Source organism: Aricia agestis, chromosome Z (genome assembly GCF_905147365.1).
Source record: "Aricia agestis chromosome Z, ilAriAges1.1, whole genome shotgun sequence".
Lineage (NCBI taxonomy): Eukaryota > Metazoa > Arthropoda > Insecta > Lepidoptera > Lycaenidae > Aricia > Aricia agestis.
Genome location: NC_056428.1, coordinates 38,537,887 through 38,559,252, shown reverse-complemented (window position 1 = coordinate 38,559,252; position 21,366 = coordinate 38,537,887). Strand labels below are relative to the sequence as shown.

At 34.5% G+C, this 21,366-nt stretch overlaps 2 protein-coding genes and 1 long non-coding RNA gene across 17 annotated transcripts in view; 1 reads left to right on the top strand and 2 right to left on the bottom strand.

Annotated features, from left to right (window-relative positions):
* LOC121738511 (protein furry) overlaps positions 1 to 4,175 on the top strand; it is a 125,129-nt gene extending 120,954 nt beyond the window's left edge. For all 11 annotated transcript variants that reach the window (XM_042130618.1, XM_042130617.1, XM_042130616.1 and 8 more), the window contains 5 exons: positions 197 to 436; positions 926 to 1,057; positions 1,389 to 1,525; positions 2,391 to 2,521; positions 3,193 to 4,175. In XM_042130618.1, the coding sequence (XP_041986552.1) occupies positions 197 to 436; positions 926 to 1,057; positions 1,389 to 1,525; positions 2,391 to 2,521; positions 3,193 to 3,302 (750 nt within the window). In that variant the 3' untranslated portion in view covers positions 3,303 to 4,175. The remainder of the gene's footprint in view (positions 1 to 196; positions 437 to 925; positions 1,058 to 1,388; positions 1,526 to 2,390; positions 2,522 to 3,192) is intronic.
* Positions 1,114 to 19,462, bottom strand: LOC121738521. Its single transcript, XR_006037300.1, has 3 exons — positions 19,198 to 19,462; positions 2,574 to 2,579; positions 1,114 to 1,127 (listed from the first exon to the last, which is right to left on the bottom strand). It is a non-coding gene; the product is annotated as an uncharacterized LOC121738521 (long non-coding RNA).
* Positions 19,463 to 19,554: 92 nt separating this feature from the next.
* The window catches only part of LOC121738871 (H(+)/Cl(-) exchange transporter 5), a 30,375-nt gene continuing 28,563 nt past the window's right edge, over positions 19,555 to 21,366 (bottom strand). For 3 of the 5 annotated variants that reach the window (XM_042131132.1, XM_042131133.1, XM_042131135.1), the window contains one exon: positions 19,556 to 20,183. In XM_042131132.1, coding sequence (XP_041987066.1) covers positions 20,093 to 20,183 — 91 coding nt within the window. In that variant the 3' untranslated portion in view covers positions 19,556 to 20,092. Of the gene's footprint in view, positions 20,184 to 21,366 lie in introns of all 5 variants that reach the window. The other 2 variants (XM_042131131.1, XM_042131134.1) reach the window with 1 other exon arrangement.

Here is a 21,366-nt window from a genome sequence, read left to right as displayed (position 1 = left end):
CTAAGAAACTAGTGGAATAACAATAAGTAATTATAACAGACCTAAAGTAGAACCTTGCCCAGCAATGGCAAAGTCGGAACAGATCACTCGATACGTGTGTACACTGTACAGTAATACCAATGACAATAATTTTAAGATAATTCTAACTAACTAAATAACAGAAATCTTTCATTCAAAACCACCTATTACTCAACAGGAAGTAACATCGAAGACGATATCCGTATGCGGCGAGGGGGCGTTGCTATCTGGCGCGGGCGGCGGGGCCGGAGAGCTAGGTGCCGTCCTAGAGCGCCTGGCGGGGGAAGAGCCGCCATTGTTGTGGGCGGGGCCAGCCGCGGCGGACTGCGCTAGAGTACGAGACGCTGTCAAATACGCCGCCCTAGAGATCAACGAACATCTTGAGACGTATTTCGATAGACGAGAGCACGCTTTAGAGGTAAATAATTGGAATCAGCTTTACTAAGGGCCTGTTTCACCACTTCCTGATAAAGTGCCGGATTGATGACAGATTCTTCCTCCTCTGTCTGTTAAATGATGTGGTGGATAGCCTATCCGGCACTTATCAGGAGGTAGTGAAACAGGCCCTTGGAGATGTATTTCAATAGACGCGAGCATACACGTGCATAGATTAAAGTAGTTTAAATAAATTGACAAGCTTTTGCTAACATCATACACTTTCTTTGATTTCACGATATATATTAATTGGCTAAGTATCAGCCGGCTCTGTAAATTAATTTATTAGTAAGTGTTTAGTGGATACTGGATTGTATGCCACACCATTGTTTTTGGTGGTCGTGTAAGTACTCCGATACTAGAGCGTTTTAATGATTTTTTTGTATAAAATAAATCTTAAAGGTAAATGTTACTTTGCAAGATGGTATACCTTTTATATATTTATTTTTATCTACTTATTCTTTATCAACAGACGCTGGAACTATCACGGAGTGCAGACGAAACTGGACGATGTCTGTACAAACTGATATTCCAACTGCTGCTACTGTTGGAGACGAACAACAAAATGGTGGTCGCCGTGTACCATGCAGCACTAGATAATAGGGTAATTATTATCTTAAAATTTCCCGGCGATAGGTTGGTTCGAGTAAAAAAGGAAAAATTATTTCCCATATCTACTACTACTTGTAACTTTCACGTATTGGTGCGCAAATCAAAACAAGTAGGTAGGTCTATAATGTTTATAAGAACCCCCATAATCACGTAATTTTAAAAAGCTTTTGATGTCCTTCATGACCGGACTGTAAAAAACATTAGCATTATCTGCCCTTCCTCCCAAATCGGGTTAGAGTTATACATATTTTAATTCGATGACCTTCACGACTGTTCTATAAAAAAAAATCAAGCATGTTGTGACATGTTTATCGTACCCCCAGGGCGTAGAGATGAGCTCTGCGGTCATGAGCGTGCGCGCGGCGCTGTGTGCCCACGCGGCGGAGTGGACGGAGCACTCGCCGCACTCGCCGCAGCCGCACGACGACGCCAGGCTGCTGCAGCTGATGCACCGCCAGCGGTGAGTCTCTATTTCTCACTCTCATTCTCTCTCTCTCGCTCTCTCTCATTCTCTCTCTTTCTTTCTCTCACGCACACCTATACGCAATATAAAGAATCAGGAGTTCTCTCAGCACCTTCCGAACTACGGTATACCAGGTATACCTCGGTAAAAAATCTTACTTGTTGGTAGCATATGCTTAGAATACTTCTCACGAAACCGAAGTCACCACATGTTTTCCTATAAATTTTGATTACTTATGGATCCTTCATCAGATCACCACTTTTGTGAATATAATACCAAATTGGGGTGATACCCTATATACCAAAAGAAAAATTTTGAAAATCGGTTAACAAACGTTTTATACGTGGGAGAGCCATGCTTCGGCACTAATGGGCCGGCTCGACCGGAGAAATACCACGTTCTCACAGAAAACCGGCGCGAAACAGCACTTGAGCTGTGTTTCGCCGAGTGAGTGAGTTTACCGGAGGCCCAATCCCCTACCCTATTACCTTCCTTACCCTCCCCTATTCCCTTCCCTTCCCATCCCTACCCTCCCCTATTACCCTATTCCCTCTTAAAAGGCCGGCAACGCACCTGCAGCTCTTCTGATGCTGCGAGTGTCCATGGGCGACGGAAGTTGCTTTCCATCAGGTGACCCGTTTGCTCGTTTGCCCCCTTATTTCATAAAAAAAAAAAGACAAGAAAAAACAAACGGCGGAGTAATCGTTGAACATAAGAAAACGAACACCTCCCCCATTCTGAAAGTCGGTTAAAATTGTAGTCTGTGTTATTCTGATGTATAAGCTATATTATTGTAAAGTTCTCTAATTGTTATGTGTAAGCTTTTTTAAAACATGTCAATGTAATATATTATTATGTTTAGTTGGGGTGCAGCACTTTCCCTAGTACGGGACAGGAACGCGGAGAGAATTCTGGAGAGAGGAGAGTTGCCGGAGGACGACGTGACCAGTCTACTGCACGTCTACTGCAAGGGCCTCGCCCAAGCACACCCAGGTAAAGCTAGCTTTGTAAACCTGATTAACTGCCGCACTTTAAGTGTCTAAACTCTTAACTATATAATCTATATTGTATGCGTAGCGCATCGCGTATTTTCGGCCTAGTGTGTTTAGAGCTTTAGACACTAAGGGTAAATTCAGACCGCAATGCGACGCGCAGACATTTCTAAATTTATATGGATTAGACAGTCTTCCGTGACGCCCCACGCCTCACACAAATCTGTCAAAGGGGAAGAGGGGATTTCGGGACAAGCTTGAGCGTGTCAGATTAAGCTTGTATAGGTTTCCGACATGTGTCTAGTTATCATGGTATAGAAATCAGATTTCTCACGTGGTGGGTTAATTTTTTTTTAAATATTGGAATGTCATCGGATCTATCAGATTAAGATAGGGGATATTTAGTATACCCCACAAGAAGGTATACCCCAAAGAAGCTTCAATAAAAAGCACTGACGATTCCTAAGCCTGTAGGGACATTTTAAAATATACAAAAAAATAAAGCTTCATTATATTTTCCTAACTAAGTGAAGAGTTTGTCCGAAAAGTATGGAGTCCATATAAATCAAACTTTCATGAAATTAAATAAGTTACGTTATTATTAAAATACGTAACTTAATGCAACCATTAATCTCTTCAAAACGGCAATGAATTTAAAACCTTCCTTTCCAGACATGGTGGCTATCACTCGACCCGTGAACGAGCTATCCCAGAACCTGTCGTTCATGATGGAGAGCCTCTACAAGGTGTCAGTTGCTCTTCAGCATCAGGAGTTCGTCTGATGCCGCGCCCGCGCCCGCGCCCGCAAATAGCGTGCGCGGTGCTCGCTGGTACCAAACTTCTGTCGATTGTGGCCGATGTAAACTTGTTTTTTACTGACCAAGAGTATAAAACCTTAGCTGCAAATTATTCATAACAATTTAAAATTACAACCTCCTAAATAATATTTACGCAGTATAACTATTAACTAATCAAGGTCTTGTGTCTTATAGGACTTTTCTTAGTTGTGCAATATGTAAGTGTTTGCAGCGCATGTTTTATATTTTTGATCAAGCGTTTTGAGTATAGTCCCCCGAGCAAAACTGCCCAAGATAGGCATAAATAATCATATCGTTAAATAGCCTTTTCTCCGGTGTCAAGATTTGACTTGTCTATTATAGCTGGAGTGAAAGAGAGCAAAGATACATACAAAATTCTACCGGTTTTACAATCAGACTTTAGATTTGGCACGGTCTTATGTAGTTATGCTAAGGGTAACTTACTCACAAAGTTTTTCCATGTTCAACGTTTATCCTATTGCCAAGTATACAAAATTATACTTAACAATAGTGATTAGTGTCATGTCAAGAAACTTTGGTGTACGTTTTTATGATCTTGAAGTCGGCTTATAAGTAAAATACAGAAACCATGAAGTACCAGTTAGCATTAAGACGAAAATGTAGGCAACTGTTTTAAAAATTATTATTTATGATATATCGCAAAGTGAACGATTGAAATTTCAAAGTATAGTAAATTGACTACCTTTACGCCGATGCGGCTATTTCATCTACCAAATACAGTTTCTATCATGTCTGGATTCTATCGAACAACAAAATAGAATCGCATGTACGTCAAACCAGAGTAAACAGAACTAACGAGTAGGCCGACTCAGAAGAGATCTCGATACGTTTGACGTAGTATGTCATATCGGCCGGCGCGCGCCGTACTAATGCGTTCAGGGGCGGATCTACCATATGGCTTTTTGGGCTGCAGCCCAGGGTCCCGCGAATACAGAGGGCCCCCAACCGAACTGAAACCAATAGACGATATTGTCAATAATAAATATTATCTAGAATTAAAAATATCCGATCATAAGGTTGGCGCATTATCCAAATGCCGTAGACGAACATTTAGTGAATTCAGTTAAAATCTTACTTACTGCAGTCAAAGACAGAGTCTTACACCTCTTGCAGTGAAATTTTTTGGCTAATTTATGAAAAGAAACTTGTTGATGTTTTCCCAAACTGCTATACCATCTTAAAAAATTTTTAACGATGCCGATCACTAGCTGTGAAGCAGAGCCATAGAGAAATATAATACACGGGGAGCAGAGCGTTCTTTCTCCAGGATGTCGTATATAGAAAACAAATACAGGACAACAATGTCATCATCAATTATCAGTCCTTCGATAAATTTCTATTTAACAAAGGACCTACAGTGCGATGACCAAATAAAAGAATTTGTAGTTTGTTTGTTAGTTTGAAGGCGCTAACCTCAGGAACTACTGGTCCGATTTGAAAAATTATTTCAGTCTTATATAGCCCATTTATCGAGGAAGGCTTTAGGCTATATTTTATCATGCTAAAACTAATAGGAGCGAAGAAATAGAGGAAAATGTAGAAAAAACGGGGAGAAATTATTTAACAGGGCTTATTTGAACGCGCAAACCTCAGGAACTACTGGTCCTGGTAATCCTTCCAGTGTTGGATAGGCCATTTATCGAGGAAGGGTAAGGTAATTAGGTAGGGTAAGCAGTATTAGTCCAGGGCCCCACAAATTCAAGATCCGCCCCTGAATGCGTTATGTAAGCCATACACGCTACGGTCTACCGTAAAGGTCCACCTGTGCAGGTATGCCTGCGTAATGCCTGGAATGTGTGTGGAAATAGACCTGTGCAGTTTTTTGGACCTGCGCAGGCGATCGACGCAAAATCGAAAATCAATTTTTTCGACTTGAAATCAACACTTGCGCACCTGCGCCGGAGAAGTCACCTGTGCTATATGTGTTATACCTATAACACATATAGCACAGGTGACTTCTCCGGTAGACGAATAATAAAAACTAAGGAAGAGTAACTCCGTCAAAAAAAGTGCACCAAAAGGCTACAAAATGTGACCCGAATACATGCATATTTATGCATGTGTTCGGTACACATTTTTCGTGTATTATATATACTTCTTCTTCTTTTTTATTAATGGCTCCTTTGTGAGTTGCCAGTATCAGAGTGTTTTGGCAAAGACTTTACTTTATGAGATGGCTTTATGAAGAAACAAGGTTACGGTATTATGAGACGCGTACGGTGACTGTTGAAAAATCTAGGGTTAGTCCTATACACCTTACAAATTAATACTGTTAGTATAAATGTATGAACACATAAAGTTTCAACTAAGGGAGTATTTACAGAGGACAGAACTGAAGTAAAATTGATAGGGCGAGGAATAGTAGGGGGAAGGAAATCGTATAAGGAAGGTTGGTATCTTGGGCAAGAGAAAAAAATATGGTCTAGAGTGCCCTCGTCTAGGCCGCATTCACATAAGGAGCTATCTCGGATCCTAATTTTTGCTAAGAAAACAGGCGTGCAGCAGTGTCCTAGTCTCATGCGACAAATTGTTGAACACACTGTTTTGCTTGCCTTTTTGAATTTAAAAAACCATGGCTTTACTGGAATAAAATTTACAATATTTTTGTTGTTAAAATGCCTAAATGCCTTGTGAAATGGTGTAGAAGTCATACAGATACGACTTTTAATACAGGAATAACCTTTCATATGTAAGTGAATTGTTTAAAATTATGCTTAAATTTCTTGTATTTTTGTCAACCCAAAAAAGATGGTTCATTTAAGTTGGATGCTAGGGTATTTGCATAAAATTAAGCTGGTCTCTTTGTGTTTGTCTTATTAAATTTACATGTTATTCTAAAAGTGCAATAATCAAAAAATAATATGATTACAAAAATTTTACAAAGTCGCCATGGACAGTGTTAAGCAAGATGTAACAATTTAATCATAAACGAAATTTTAGGGTCTAGCTGACATTATACTAAATGCGTTATAAGATTATATGGGTATTCTCATATTTCTTGCTACGGATTTTTTTACAACAAAACAAAAAAACATAATGTAATAATTTTTTTTATGAAATAAGGGGGCAAATGAGCAAACGGGTCACCTGATGGAATAATTAGGGAAGGGATTGGGCCTCCGGTAAACTCACTCACTCGGTGAAACACAGCGCAAGCGCTGTTTCATGTCGGTTTTCTGTGATAACTTAGTATTTCTCCATTCGAGCCGGCCCATTCGTGCCGAAGCATGGCTCTCCCACGTATCACAAATCACAATCTTAAATAAAAAACTGCTAACTGTTATTAAAATATTATATTAATTGTCAGGTATAAACTGTACAAAATTTACGTAAGTTTTTAATTTCAATTCTGTAATAATTTAGCACATAGATTTTTGTAATCTGAAAACGTCTTCTCTAGGTGCTCGGACAGTTTTAGATTCGCCCGAGTCGTACAAGGTTTGTTCATGATTATTACATGTATATTATAATTATTAATTATCGATGTCTTAAGTATCAAAGGAAAATGTTTGATTTTAAAATAATAATTATGTGCTCGTTTCTTCGTCATAGTAGATGTGCTTGGTGTATACTGCATAATACTATCCGCTTTTGACAATTATTTGTTTCATAACTATGACAATGACAATTACCGCGCAGGCTGTCGTCCGGCGCGCAATATTATGATACGTTACCTGGGATACGACCTTGGCGAAAATCTGAATTGTCATATTTTAGTGTTCGAAAACAGAAAAGGAGCCAAATTTAAAACGGTTGAAGTATGGGAGTTACGTTTCCTTAGTTTTTATTATTCGTAGATGGCAGCCATAACTCAGCATTATGAAACATGTTGAAAGTGACAGTCGAACCCAACTCGCGTATATTCGCCCGTTTGTTTGAAGTCGAGTTACTCCTTAGTTCAGTCTACTCTGGTCAAACGACAGAGTTTTGTCCAGTCTGAAAGCGTATAGACGTTGGATTGACATAATGAGATTGTGGAGTGTTGATTTATTATGGCAACTGTATGTAGCGGATAGGACATTTTAACATGAATTGTTTTATCAAAAAAACAGTTCGAACCAGTAGGCCGAAGTGCTTTCAAAATTTATACGATTGACGTATGTCGGCCGGCGCGCGCCGCGAATCTGCGTTACTCATTCGTTCGTAGCGAGCTTACAGCGCGCAGCGGTACCCGCCCCCGTATGTTATTTGAGGTCGGCCTACTGGTTCATTATGTCTATTGTGGTTTTATTGTTTATATATTGTATTTATTACTAATATTATGCTATGACAGTGCAATGTTCAAAATAAGACTGGGTTGCACCAACTAACTTTGACTTTAACCTTAACTATAACCGGAAAAATTGACAGATGTCGTATGAGAATATGGGGTGTTTGGACGCCATATTTAACTTTAACTATAACCACGCCTCTGGTGCAATCCAACCTAAGACCAATAATAATTAGAACTGCAACAATATAAAAAAACATTTATACGAATAAATGTGTCATTGGCTTTAATCGGCCAAATAAAGCGATTTTAACATGCAATAAAGCCATTTCAGTTTATACATTTTATCTGAACCAAAATATCAAAAATATTCTGAATATACTAACTAACTAACAATGAACTCTAATGCAAAAACATCAAAACGAGATCAAATAAACTAGCTTTGTAGTTAAATTACATATTGAACAAATACATAATAATAATTTAAGTGTCTATTAAAAATGATTTGTAGTACAAATCATATTATATTGTTATTTCTACGAAAATAGTATGAAAAGGTACTAAAATTTATTTCTTTTTTATTAATAACTACCTGTCCCGGTTAACTTCGTGTCACTTAAAAACCTTCCCTGGACTTCTACGAATATTTTAAGACTAAAATTAGCCGAATCCGTTCAGCCGTTCTCGAGTTTTGCGCTTAGCAACACATTCAGCGACTCATTTTTATATTATAGATTACATTTAAAAAATTATCTGCATTTAAAACGAGACACGATGGGACTATCGGTAAAACCTAAAAGAAATACAAAATTGAAATAATAAATAGCATGACTGCTTTAGAGTTAGACACCTTAATGCATCAATATTTTACACCGTAGCGTCGCATTTAGTTATTAATAAAAACGTTATATTGGATTAGACCATACAGCTACTAGTAAAAATACACATAATAATGCCACTACAAAGCAATGACAAAATCTGACTGACATATAAAATATATAAAGATAATATTTAGCAACCACGCGGGGCCTTCGTCAGAGGCGTAGTTAGTTCTCAGAAATGGAAATATAATGGGGGTTTTAATATAACGAGGACATATTATTATTGGGGCACTTATATTATGTCTAACTACGTCGCAAAATCACGTCTTATAACTCAGTATTATGCCATGTCTACAAATCTAATATAAAAGATGCTTACTAAATGTATGGCTTTTTGTATAATAGTCGATGGATAATGTATATTTCCAGCGCTCTTTGCTACAATAACTCTACTTTTTTGTACACTGTATGAAATTGATGTGAATTTTATTAATTTAAAAGGGTCTTTTCACGCCGAAAGAAGCAACGCAACGATTTTTGAAGATGCTGATATACATTAAATATATGACGCCCGCAACTTCGTTGCGCCTAAATTCGTTTGTCGCGCGGGAACCGTACATTTTTTGGGATAAGAAGTATCCTATGTCCTTTCCCGGGACTCAAAGTATCTCCATACCAAATTTCAGCAAAATCGGTGTAGCAGTTTGGGCATGAAGAGATAATCAGACATACCTACACACTTTCACATTAATTATAATATTAGTATGTATATGCATCGCGTCTCGCTAAACTGTGCACGATTTTTATTCTTTAGGCCTCTTTCGCAGATCACAGCGTCCACCGACGCTGTGATCTGCGAAATATCTACGAAACAGAAATAGAGCGAGATGCAATATAACGCACTGTCATGTGGCGGGTGAGACAGTAAATCGGTTCGCCGCTGTTTCGAAGTCCGCAGCGTCGGTGGACTAGAGGCGCTAAATCAAATCAGTATGTTCAAAGAAACGTCGCGTCTTCGTGTGACAGACCTTAAGGCCGTTTGTCGACCGCCGCCGTCTCCGAGACGTCACCGCCAAAATGCAAATAAAATGCCACTTTACGACCTAGGCTTTAAGTTTCATTTTGCTCTACGGCACTACAAACGGCGGCGACATGGGCGTAAGTGTCAATTCAGACCGCACCGCGACGCGTCGATGCATTTCTAAATTTTTATTTATGGATTTGACAGACTTCAATTGCGTGAGAGGTCATGCAAGTCTATTAAATCCATACAAATTAGAAATGCATCTACACGACGCGTTGCGGTCTGAATTGACCCTTAGGCGTTTAAACAATAATGCTTTGTTCAAACCTATGCGACCAAGCGACTGCGAAGCGGAAGCGTCAAGTTGTCAAATTTAAAAAAGAAGTCTAGTTATGTACACTTCAAAACCATACATTGAATATACTTACCTAGCGGAATAGAGCAACATAATCTCGAGCTGTCAAACGAAACCGAAATTGGTTTCATCTGTGTGTAAAAATATGCGTACGTATACACTCACACAAGCATGATTGAACATCATTTCTATGAGATTAAATTGTCAACGTGCGGCACGTGCCGACTGGACGTCAAAAAAAGAGTGCTGCTGTCATGTATCACACGTCTCTTTTTACCACGCAGTGTTACTGATAGTCACACTGCGTGGTAAAAAGACATCTCGCTTGCTCAGGCCTTTGTTTCTCTATTCCGCTAGGTATATTAACTTTATGTTCAAAACACACATTTGACAACTTGACGCTCCCGCTTCGTAGTCGCTTGGTCGCGTAGGTTTGAACAAAGCATTACATTGACTGCTTCGCCTTAATCATCTCTATACTAAAATAGGCTAAGTTTCCATATCACGTCTGGAAATGCTAGGCGAAATAGCGAATTTAATAATTAGATAAATATAAAAATTCGACACAATCGTATTGAATCTGATCTCAGCTTGTAAATCGCAATTATTACCATTTACAAGATGTTCTTCGCAGGATAGTTGTGGCTTATTTTATAACCGACATTTAAAAAAAGGTTGTATTTATGTAGCTAATGTTTGGTTTATGTGGGCATAAAAAACTATTCCTTATATTATTTTATAGGGCTTAATTTTTAATGCCTATTTAAATAAGGCCTCTCACGCTTAAGCAAGACTAATTGCTGCTATTGATTTGGATTTGTGAATCCGTCCTATTTTCGGATAATATGACAGAAACGCGTTGCTTCTCTTTTTATGCTCTGAAATATTGTGAAACTAGCTATTTACAGCACGCGTTAATATTTTTACACTGATAACGAAATACTTTTTGTTGAAAACAATACCAAAATATAGTGAAGACAACCGCGACTCAACCAAATATGTGTATTTGTTATCTAATATTTATATTTGTACTATAGTGCTCTTTTTATATAAGCGATTCTAAGTGTAATACAGCTTATACTATCGATTTACATTTGTAATATGACAACTAAGTGTTGATATACGATATTATCTAATAATGAATTAGTGTAAGCGGCATTTTTTCACGCTTTTCACCAAAAACATCAACCAAACCAGTTAGGTACTGGTTCCATTTAAATTATTTTCACCGAATTTTTACATTATTGTTAGGTTATGTCCAGTTCAAAACCAATTTAATATTTTTGTAAACAAAATAATATTTTTCTTTTTGTACATTTTAAGTTACAATTAAATCTAACAGGATTTTTTCTTTACAGAAATCTAAAATTTGTTTTGAAAAGAACATAATGTTATATTTTGTGAGTTGATCTTCGTTAATATGTTCCTAAATATCGGTGAGTAGCATTTTTGCCTAAAATGTAATCTATAGCAAGTAATGCTCAATACTTGTAATTTTTCCATTTTATCGATGTTACATACACTGGGTATATAAATGTGATTGAAGATGATATAATATTATAGTGTCTACTTTTATCTCAATTATATTGAAATTAAAAGAAAAATCTTAATGATTTATTAATTGGGCAAAAACAAAGGTAAAATAACTCAGATAAATCTTTTATGACTAACTTGTAATCTTTGTCATCTTAAAAAGTGATAACTTTTTTAATTTTTTAGTAAGTGAAATAATGACTGTTTTATGAATCAGTATTATTGTGATAAAGATTCATTTACTCTGGATTGAAGAAAAAACTTTATAGATTAGGCTCCTTATTTATAAAATTATTCACTTTGTATAGTAGACGTTTTACAGTCCCTAAAACATTTGTTTTTTTATTACTATCAAGCTAATTTTTCGTGAGCAGCTTCATTTTGATAAGACGAACAACAATTTCCTCTGCGAAAAATCTCGAAGGTCGTAGCTTCTCAGATATAGAAAGGAGACCAAGTCCTCGTTGACTACGGAACCCTAACCAGCCGATTTTTTCTATATTGATAGGTTAATCTATATTAATATTATGAAGCGGAAGAGTTTGTTTGTTTGAACGCGCTCAGGAACTACTGGTCCGATTTGAGAAATTGTTTCGTGTTGTGTTAGATAGCCCATTTATCCAGGAAGGCTATAAGGCTATATTTTATCACGCTAAGACTAATAGGAGCAAAGAAATAGAGGAAAATGTGAAAAAACGAGGGAAATTATTTGAAAGGACTTATCTCACGAACTACTGGAGCAATTTTTCTGTTATTTGGCACAGATAAGAAGTAGACCACGTGATATTATCCTATTTTTTGTGGACTAATATTTTGTCTGTGAAATATCTAATTTGCGCGGGCGAAGCAGCGCGGAACATAGTTATATAATTTAAGAGTAACATTGTCCTACAAATAGAACAATACATATTTTAGGGCCGAAATATTAAATCCTTTCTATCTCTGTTAGCTACGACTTTCGAGATTTTTTGCAGAGGAAATTGTTGTTCGTCTTATCAAAATGAAGCCACGCACAAAAAAATTGCTTGATAGTAATAAAAAATGTTCTAGGGAACCCGTACTATTACTTATACACTATACAGTGTTTTGTGATTGGCCGATACGCAACAAAATCTCTTGACAGACAATGTCAAAATATTGTTTTCTAATATCTGGATTAATACATAGTGTAAATCTTTTTATTAGGAGCCAGTAGGAGGGTAGAATAATAAAATTTCTATGCACTTTTTTGTAAACTCTGGAATTAGGGTTCATCCTTAAAGTATGTCCCACCTAAAGGGGGGAGCGGGTCGACGAAGTGTGACATGGTGTAACATGGAGGGAGGGGGGGGGGCTAGGTTTTGTGACGTCACATTTAAAATTAAATAAATTAATAGAAAAATTTAAAATATTGAGGTTGTTTTTATATGTTAAATGTAAAATTGTAAATTTGTGACTTCACACTAGCGAGGGTCTAAAATGTGACAGCCTATGACAAGGGGGGAGGGTCTAAAAATCATGAAAAACGTATTTCGTACGTACTTTATGGATGGTCCCTAATACAACCTACTAATACTCATCGGTAAATAAACTTTAATTTTTATTTCTATGGAGTCAGGGTTACGTTAGTGGTGTCTTCGGTAATAAGTCACGCCTTTAATGCCCAGCTTGTGACGAGGAGTTTATCTATTTAATATCGTTGTAATAATATATTGAGGATAGCTAACCAACAACGCCGTTCTAATAGGTTAGATATGTTATCTCAAAATACCTGCAAAAACTGGGCGCAAATCAATATATTATTATGATTTTGTGTTAAAAGATTTTGTTAGGTTTTGACGATTACGATTCAAACGGTCGTCATTGATCGATCAAAAAAGAATCAGTTTTTTTTTTTAATAATATGAATTCCTAATGTACCCACTAACGTCTGCCCCTCTCAGTGTGTTTTAGTTACGCCACTGTAATGCATTTGTCAAATCGAGAATATAAGGCGTGAGTTCAGAAATTTTACCCAGTATGCTGCTGAGTGCTCATGACGACGTCATGAAATGAATCAACAGTAAGTATGGCGTCATAAACACTGTATGAATATACTGGATTATATTTGGGAACTTAGCCATTTTTTAGAAATAGCCTTGGTCAAAATGCTTAGAAAATATGTCAGTGATTTTTATTCTCGTTTTGATCGAATGTAACTTTTTTTATTTTAGTTTTTATTTCCATGTCTATGCAATAATCACTCCATATTGTGATAGTTTAATTTTGTCTTAACTCTTACTGACAATATTTATTTAATGTTATATACATGTCAATGACATTAGTGAATTTAGTTAACATTCTAATTGTATAATATGTGTTTTATTTAATTAATAAATGATATCACGATTATTTGAGGTTTTTATTCTAGATAAGTATTTCACTAATAGTCCGGTTAAGAAATGCCAAATGACTCAAAGGAGGATATAGATAGAAAATTTAATAAGCTTTTATTTATCTTATTATATTTTTACTACAACGCATCGTTTTTTAGTTATTGGCCAAAAATAAAAAAATTTAGAACTTTGTCACCTCCTAGACGTCAGGACTTTTAGTATGTTTTGACCCCGTTCACGTATTCTACAACTACTTTATTCACTGAACTATTAAGTTTGTCTATGAAGCGTATTTTACAACGCAACAGACAAGGCCGAAGCATGATTTAGGCTCTGTTAAAATGTTAGGAAGGGGGACTAACTATTCCTTCTTAATTAAAAAAGTAAGTGTGTCACAAAAAAAAATTGCAACTTTACATTTTCCATTTTATTGAACATACAAATTGTAGTAATCGTAGTGCGTAGTATAAGTTTTTGACACTACTCGCCGGGAAATTAACTTATTGGCAAACTACACAATTCAATGCCATACATACTGTAGTTAACTCCATAGCGAGTAGCGATAAAATCTTAAACTTAGCACTATACATATGGTGTAATATCTTACGACATGAATAATATCTCGCAAAAACATCAACTTATAACACTTTACTGCGGAATGAGATTATAAAGTGTAAACACGTTTCATAATTTGCAATGATATTCTATGTTACTAACGTAACTAGATTGAAAGTTTACGGTAGCAACGCGTTGCCACTCTTGACATTGTCTTTTGAACAAAAAAGTGGTTACGCATTTCTGAGAATCCTTTGTAAGACATTGCTACTCTAGTATTTTAGAAACTCATTGATAATTTGGGTAACATTCCATAAAGAAGAGAAAAGTAATTCAGTATTCAATGCGTGATGTATGACATTAAACTGTATTTATTTTTTACTAATTTATATCCATATATGTATTATGTAGTCGATAATATCTACGACAAAAATCATAATAATATGATCCATCAATGAAACACTTGCTACTGTCTTGTTAGGTATTAATGTAGATATTAATCTAACAAACATTTTTTTACATCTTTTCAAATATTTTTTTCAAACTGAAGACACGCTTAAAATCATTCTTGCACATTTTATTCAAGAGACTCTTGACAGTGCTTTTATATGTTGTATGATTGTATACAATATGTAACTCAAAATTATTTTGGACAGTATGTAATAAGATTTTAATTACTAATTGGATATCTACTATTTCAGTAAGATTTATAAGTTTTAATCACAAATATTTCTGTACCATCTATTTCTATTCTACATTACATTATAGCGAAGCACGATATCGATGGCTCTATATAATATTATATCTTCATATTAATCTACTTTGTAAAATCGCCTTTGTAAAATCTTTTCAATATACACTAACATCTAAAGGACTCAGTTCTGTACGGAGCTCAAAACAAAAATATTTTGGTATAAACTGACATTTTATAAAAATGTAAAATATTTTTTTCTTAAAATTGTATACTTACTTAGTTTTCAAACTCAAAGCACAAAACAAGTGATACATAATATCGTAAAAGCGATATTTTTTTTATAATTTTATTTTAAACATTTAGTTTCTAGATAAACTTTTAAAAAACGGTTACAGTTCTATAAATAAATTAATAATTTATAATAAAAGATATGTATTTAAATTATTAATTTTCATTGCATAATTACGGACATCAGATACATTGTGATATGAAAATAACGCATAATTATAATATATACTAATATACATGTAAGTATATTGATTTAACGTGATATTATAAGAAATTGCGTACAACATATAAAGTAATTCAGTATTCAAAAAGAAAGTTAATGCGTAATGTTTGACATAAAACTGTGTTTATTTTTTACTAATTTATATCCATATATTATGTAGTCTATAATATCTACGATGAAAAAACATAATAATATGATCGATGCATGAAACACTTGCTACTGGTTAGGTATTAATGTAGATAATAGCCCAATGAACATTTTTTTTTCTACATCTTTTCAAATATTTTTTTCAAACTGAAAATACGCTTGAAATCAATCTTGCACAGTTTTATTCAGGAGACTAGTACTTTTAGTCAAAAGTTGTATGATTGTATACATGTTAGTCACGGGCGTATATATAGCTTTGATACGGGGGGTCCCTAACGTAAAAAAGCGGCCAAGTGCGAGTTGGAATCGCCCATGAAGGGTTACGCAGCATCAAATATATTTTTATACATGTACCGCGACGATTTTAATCGGCGAGGTACATATATTATTGTCGAAATTGGACAAGTAAGATGGATAGTAATGGGGGGGTCCGGACCCCCAGGACACCCCCCTTATATACGCCCATGATGTTACTCAAAATTATTTTGGACAGTAATAAGATTTTAATTACTACTTGGATATCTACAATTTGAGTAAGACTTATAAGTTTTACCACTTTCGAATTTCCTATCGGTGAGTCTGCCAAGTTTTCAGTTCCGCAGAAACGAATACTTCTATCAATAATAATCACAAATATTTCTGTATCATCTATTTCTATTCTACATTACACCATAGCGAAGCACGATATCGATGGCTCTATATAATATTAATATATCTTCATATTATTATGTACATACAATACACAATTTCTATCTACTTTGTAAAATCTTTTCAATATACACTAACAACTAAAGGACTCAGTTCTGTAGCTCAAAACAAAAAATCTTTTAGTGTAAACTGACATTTTGTTAAAATAAGTTTCCTAAAATAATTGTAGTTTTCAAACTCCAAGCAAGCAAGTGACACAAATTTTATTTCAAGATCTTAAGCGATATTTTTTTGATAATAATTATAAGTTTTATTTTTTAACATTTAGTTTCTAGATAAATTTTTAAAAAGGGGTTACAGTTCTATAAATAAATTAGTAATTTACAATAAAGGATATGTATTTAAATTATTAATTTTCATTACATAATTACGGACATCAGATACATTGTAATATGAATATAACACATAATTATAATATATAGTAATATACAAGTAATACTCTATGTCACATGTATATTGATTTAACATAATTTTATAAGAAATTGCGTACAGCTACAACATATTCTCATAAATTTATATTCAATGGAAGTATAAAATATTTCTGTAACGGAAACTTATTGTACACACTCATTATTTGTAAACACCTAGTAGATATAACTAAAAAAGACATAATATGCTATACTTGAAAAAAAATTGCAACACGGTCTGTTAAAATTCATAGCATAAATTATAACTTATAGTAATGACCTGTACAAAAATAAAATTATGCAAATAAAAAATGAGGTCACATTGTTAACAATGTAAAACAAAATATTGCAAAACTCTTAGCTCTAAATTCACAAACAAAATCTCAATATCCTCATCAAATGTTATACTAGAGCTAGACTGACTTCCGTTTATTATTAGCATAGTTTATAATCATTTAAATCAGTAAAAAGAAGAAATTGTTGTAAGGTTAAATTAGGTTGATAGCAATTCCACACCATGCATTTTACTTGTTTAATAAATTAAGTTATTTCAGACAATGAGAAAGTGTTACAATCCAAATAAACGTTATTACAATAAATGGCAACATATTTTAAGATAATTAAGAGCGGGCTGTCAAATTTTGTTGTGTTTTCTAATAAGTATTACGATCCCGGAAGACGATTGACTCAAATGAAATTGAGAGGCTAACGGAAAACACGATTCACTTATTTTGACTCGATAGTTTTATTTTTAGAAATTATGATACTTTCTGGGCTTTTCAACAAATATCTGTTACACTTATTGAGTTACTATCATTGAATAACTTGCACGACTACAATCACACACTTCATAAAATAATAGCTAAAGGAAATATTAGTATTTTATTTAGTTTTTAAGTAATAATCAATAAACAGTTTTGGGACTTACGACCTTTACTTTCGTGCTATAATGCGGGAACACAGCACATTGCCCGGGAGCACGATTCATGGAATCATTGTATCACGATTGGAGGATAGCGGTGTGTGTAGGCGGGGCTAGCGTTTTGACAGTAGGCTCTTAATGCTTTTGAAGCTTAAACTATTGATGGCCTAATATACAATGTGTCCCGACACCGGTGTCCGATCCTTTAATGTCATGATCTATGGCATATGTTATCGACAAATTGGCTCTCAATTTTTTTCTCTCTCTCACGGTTGTAAAATGGCAGCCATTTTAGTTTTTCTCGGGCTTTCACACTAATCTGACCAGTATTTCTCATGTAAATATCATATGAAGATAAAAAAGGTCTCATTTAATAGCTAAACTTGTGGACTACGCTTACACAGGCAATATGTTATAAATTTCGTGGAAATAAACATAGAAAAACCAAAGTTTCAAGAAAAAAAATTGTGTATTTTTTATTAATGGCTTTTTGTGAAAAATCTAGCGCATCTGATTTTTTTTTTGTTTTAAAAAGATAGAAGAGGGTTTCATCTTAAATAAATTATTTACTTCAATACTCTAAATCAGATAGTTTAGAAGTTATAACGATTTTCCTATGAAGTATAGGTCAGATTAGTATGAAGTCAGAGAAAATATTTTTTTTTTCAAAAGTTAGGGAAAAAAAATTTGAACTCATCATTGATGGCATATTTTAGTGACAAATTGGCTTTCAAATATATTTTTCTCCAACTTAAAAAAAAAATCTCTGGCTTCATACTAATCTGACCTATACTTCATAAGAAAATTGTTATAACTTCTAAACTATCTGACTTAGGGCATTGAACTACAAATAATAAAAACTAAGGAAAAGTAACTCCGTCAAAAAACATGCTCCACAATACTTGTCAAAAAAGTGTACCTTAGGTACACATTTCAATACATTTGCAATATTTAAATGACATTGAGCGGTACTAGGCTGACGTTATATGATAGATCAAAAGGAACCAAATTTAAAACGGTAATAGTATGGGAGTTACGATTCCTTAGTTTTTATTATTAAAAAAGTGTACCTTAGGTACTCATTTCAATACATTTGCAATATTTAGGTGACCCTGAGCGGTACTAGGCTGACGTTACATGACAGATCAAAAGGAACCAAATTTAAAACGGTTACCTTAGTTTTTATTATTCGTAGGCATTGAAGTAAAGAATTTATTTAAGATGAAAACCTCTTCTATCTTTTTAAAATAAAAAAGAACCACTTTAATGCGCTAGATTTTTCACAAAAAGCCATTAATTAAAAAATACACAATTTTTTTTCTTAAGCTTTGGTTTTTCTATGTTTAATTCCACGAAATTTATAACATATTGCCTGTGTAAGCGTAGTCCACAAGCTTAGCCATCAAATGAGATCTTTTTTATCTTCATAGGATATTTACAGGAGAAGTACTGGTCAGATTAGTGTGAAAGCCCGAGAACAACTAAAATGGCTGCTATTTTACAACCGTGACAGAGAGAAAAAATTTGAGAGCCAATTTGTCGATAAAATATGCCATAGATCATGATATTAAAGGAACGGACACCGGTGTCGGGACACATTGTATATGGCCTAATAATATAACACATTGCCATGTGTATAAGCTGTTCACAACACGGTTGAAAGTGCTTAAAAAATCGTCTAGTATAATGTTATTATTTGAATGAAAGTAATCTTTTCCACCAATAGTATTTTAATGTTTCATATGTCGAAACTTAGACACAGTAATGATGATAATATCAAACTTACCCTTGAAAACTCAAATCGTAAAATTTGATACAGTTAATTTGCTTATATTGCGCCGTAATTTTTATTGATAAATAAAGGTTAATTTTTTTTATAAAAATTAAAATAAAGCGAGCACAAAATATTTGAAAAACAATCGCAAAGCAAAACTGCATAAACACATTTTATACAAATATTTACAATATCTTTTATAAATATATAATACATTATGTTAAACTTACAAGCTCGTGTGCATTTAGTCAATTTATATGTGTGTGAGACGTGTGTGATAGTAAATATATTAAATTATCCACATTTATTAGTGAAAAGGTGCTTAATTATTTTCGGGTCTATTGTTCAATTCCTTTACCAGATTTTTCATTCGATTTCGATTCGATGAAACTATTTGATTAATCTATTTTCATTAAATCCGACTCCATCCCTTAACATTAATCTCTTTAGGAATGTTACATTACTCGAATTGGAAAAAAATTGCGCTACATAAAAAAAAATATTACAAAATAGATTGTGGAATAAAATAATTATTGTACTAAAGTACCAATAGGTATTATGCTGTGGTGTGAAAAAAAAGTTACAATATATTCATAATATAAAAACTTCAATATACAATCGCTTATTCTAACGAACTTAAATAGATTTGCTAATACATCATTAAATAAAAAATACATTAAAACGCGATTCGTAGTAGCGAACATTTAAACTGCTACGCCTAGTTGAATAGTACTGAATTTGGATCTTCATTGTCCATTTGCTTGACGTGTCTCAGGACATCCTTTTTCGTAATAACACCAAGCAGACGCCTAAAAACAAATAACCATATTAGTAGACTCAGGCTAAATCATAATACCCCAGTAGAGTTAGATTCCTTTTTGAAATTAATTATAGTCAGATTTTTTTTTGCACCAGTGTTTCGTAGAGGTCACAAATAGCTTAAATTAAAAAACTCGACCAAATCCGACGAGTGCGTTAGCCGCCATATTGGTTTGTTCCAATCTTTTTTAGCTATATCTCCTTTATTTAATTTTTTTAAGAAAATGAGGATATAATTTGTCGCAAATTTGAATATCTGCAACTTAAGTCCTTTTAATTTTTATTGTAAAATCAATATTTACGGAATTGTCAAATACAGAAAAAAAACAGAAATAAACTTGTAGCACATTAAATTAACCACAGTTAAAATTAAGACTTCACTGTCTGTCCGTCTGTCTGTCTCCAGGCTTCAAGAACGGTGATAGGTAGAGACTTGAATTTTCAGATATTATGTATTTTGTTTCCATCTATAACAACGAATACGTTCCCATATAACAAACTGGAATTTAGTGGCCTTTTTTGCTCATTATCAAATATAGCAGCACTATATACGAGGGCTGCTATTTATGTATCCGGAATTAAAAAAAGAAACAAACATATATCATTTAATATGGTTTTATTGCTTTTCAAAATATTCGCCGCGATGATCGACACACTTTTGCATATGCTGGAACCAATTTTCATAGCACTTTTTCCATTCTGATTGAGGTATCTCCAAAACGTGCATTTTGAACGCATCAACAGCCTCTTCGCGGCTCGAAAAACGTTGACCACGTAATTTGTTCTTCGCGTATGGAAATAAAAAGAAATCGGTAGGTGCCAAATCAGGGTTGTACGGCGGATGACCAGTCAATTCGATCTTTTGACCCTCCAAAAACTGAGTTGTTTCAGCTGAGGTGTGACAGCTAGCATTGTCGTGATGTAATATGATTCTGCGTTGTCGGTTGTCCTTTCTTATTTCTTCAAAGACTTCTGGTAAACAAATGGTCGTATACCATTCAGAATTAACCGTTTTACGATTCTCTAATGGCACTGTAGCCACATGTCCATTAATTCCAAAAAAACAGGCGACCATTTGCTTCAAAGTACTTTTTGCACGAGTAACTTTTGTTGGTTTCGGCTCATCTTGGAACACCCACACCGTTGACTGTTGTTTAGTTTCGGGGTCATATG